Source organism: Meriones unguiculatus, assembly GCF_030254825.1.
Source record: "Meriones unguiculatus strain TT.TT164.6M chromosome 13 unlocalized genomic scaffold, Bangor_MerUng_6.1 Chr13_unordered_Scaffold_39, whole genome shotgun sequence".
Taxonomy (NCBI): domain Eukaryota; kingdom Metazoa; phylum Chordata; class Mammalia; order Rodentia; family Muridae; genus Meriones; species Meriones unguiculatus.
Genome location: NW_026843648.1, coordinates 848,314 through 850,988, shown reverse-complemented (window position 1 = coordinate 850,988; position 2,675 = coordinate 848,314). Strand labels below are relative to the sequence as shown.

The 2,675-nt window shown below is 34.9% G+C and overlaps 1 protein-coding gene across 1 annotated transcript; it reads left to right on the top strand.

The window, feature by feature from the left end:
- Positions 1-280: 280 nt before the first annotated feature.
- On the top strand, positions 281-694 carry LOC132651082 (zinc finger protein 670-like; the record flags this gene model as incomplete). The annotated part of the gene is made up of 1 exon (XM_060376382.1): positions 281-694. A coding segment is annotated over one exon (414 nt), but the record flags the coding sequence as incomplete, so codon positions are not given.
- Positions 695-2,675: the final 1,981 nt, after the last annotated feature.

The window sequence follows — 2,675 nt, the reverse complement described above, 5'->3', positions numbered from 1 at the left end:
ACATCACAGTAGTCCCCACACATGTAAAAGTATGCATACTGGTGCAGATCACTATGAATGTAGCCTATATAGCAATGCCTTTGCACATAAAAGTCATCTCCTAAGACATAAAAGGATACATAGAGGAGAGAAACATCATGAATGTAACCGATGTAGTAAAGCCTTTCTACGTAACAGTCATCTCCTAATACATAAAACAACTCACATTGGAGAGAAACTTTATGAGTGTAATGAATGTGGTAAAGCCTTTGCATGTAACAGTCATCTCCTGCTACATAGAAGAACTCACAGTGGAAAGAAACCTTATGAATGTAACCAATGTGGTAAAGCCTTTGCACGTAACAGTAGTCTTCTAGTACATAAAAGAACTCACACTGGAGAGAAACCTTATGAATGTAACCAATGTGGTAAAGCCTTTGCATGTAACACTGGTCTCCTAGTACATAAAAGAACTCACAATGGAGAGAAACCTTATGAATGTAACCAATGTGGTAAAGCCTTTGCATCGAACAGTCATCTCCTAAGACATAAAAGAACTCACACTGGAGAGAAACCTTATGGGTGTAATGAATGTGGTAAATCCTTTCCATGTAACAGTCATCTCCTGCTACATAGAAGAACTGACAGTGGAGAGAAACCTTATGAATGTAACCAATGTGGTAAAGCCTTTGCAGATAACAGTGTTCTCCGAAGACATAAAAATTCATGTTGCAGAAAATCCTTATGAATATAACTGATGTCATGAAGTCTTTTCATGTAAGACTTATCTTGAACAAGAACACTTATTGGAGTGAAACCCTATGAATATAACCAATGAGTGAAAAAGTTTGCATGCCATAATAATCTCCCTGTACATAGAAGAAGCACACTGGATAGAAACTTTATGAATGCAACCAATGTGATAAAGCATTTTGACATAATAGTAATCTCCTATGACATAAAGAAAGCACACTGGAGAGAAGCCTTATGAATGTAACTAAGGTGATAAAGCCATTGCATGTAACAGTAGTCTCCTAATACAAAAAAGAGCTCACACTGGAGAGAACTCTTATGGATGTAATCAATGTGTGAAAGCCTTTGCATGTAACAGTCATCTCCTAATACATAAAAGACCTCACCCTTGAGAGAAACCTTAATAATGTAATCTATGTGGTAAAGCCTTTTCACAAAACAGTCATCTCCTAATAAAATTTTGCTCTTCACAATTATCTTCAATGTCATGAAAGAATTCATACTGGAACAAAAGACTATGAGTGTATTTACATGGTGAAGCTACTCCACATTTGTATAATCTTCTTCATCAGGAAAGAATTCATACAGAGAGAAAATTTATGAATGTGTTAAAATGGGAGACCTTTGCACATATCTATATTCTACATCATCATAAACGTTTCAAAATGGAGAGAAAAATCTGAGAATATAATGAATATGGTAAGGCTTTTGTGTTCTTCTGTCCACTGAATCCATTATAACTCAAACAGATCAATACCGATAAAAAAAATATTGTCATCCAGTTTGATGAAGGACACATAATGTTTAACTGTGATGCCTACCCATCCAATGAGCCAGAAAGTTACAGAGGTTCTGAGCTTGAAAATCATAAACATCTTTAGCGTTTTACAACTGAATTATTTCCATTAGTCTTGGTTTAGGGATATGGGATTTGTTTATGTCTTAGAGGAAGTCACCTGATGCAAAATGTAGGTTTAACAGTCAAAACAATCATATCCATTTGTTCTTTTGTGGTTAGGAAAAGGTATTGTGTTTTAATAAAGAGAATTTGTGGTTTGGGTCAGTCATTATGTTAGGGGACCAGAAATCATGGTATGGAACAGTCATTTTGGGCAACAAAAGTTAAGTAATTAAAGCCGGTCAGCTATTGAGAAGTCTACAGCTTTCCTAGGGACTATGAACTTGAACTTATGTTCACCCTATATATCAATGAATGCTGGTAACTAAAAGGAAATACTTAGGACAAATTGCTTTTGCATGTTCCCACATACAATTTGCTTTTACATGTTTTGCATATCAAAGTCATCTTCAAGTATACAAACGGTCAGATAGTAGAGAGAAACCTTATACATGTCTTCAATGTGATAAAGCCTCTTCTTAATACAGTTATCTCCAAATATATAAAAGAAAACACACTGCAGGGAAACCCTCTGAATAAGCAATGTGGTAAATCCTTTTCATAGGGTTTTCCTTGAAATCATGAGAAAAAGTCATGCTGCAGAGAAAAACCATGAATATAGTCAGTATGATAAGGTTTTCTGCTTCATGCTACCATTATATAAGAGTAAAAGCTTTACTCTGTGGGCTACATCTTAAAGCCTTTGCATATCACAGTAGCCTTTGAGAACCTAAAAGAACTCATTCTGTAGAATATCTATTAGAATAAAAGATTTGTAAAGGTCTTTGACCCACCAACTTGCATTCAATTACACTAGATTAGTTTGGAGGAAAATTCTAAGAAGTGTCAACGATGTATGCATGTGTTTGTGACATCCATCCTTATTTTGTTTCCAATTGAAATCTCATGGACCAAAGGCATATGGATTGAAACAGTAAGATAATCCATTTTTATTTCACAATTCACTTCAATTACATGAAATAAATCATCCAGTTGTAAAATTTATGTGTGCATATTAGTGCATATTCTGTGACCAAACACAATG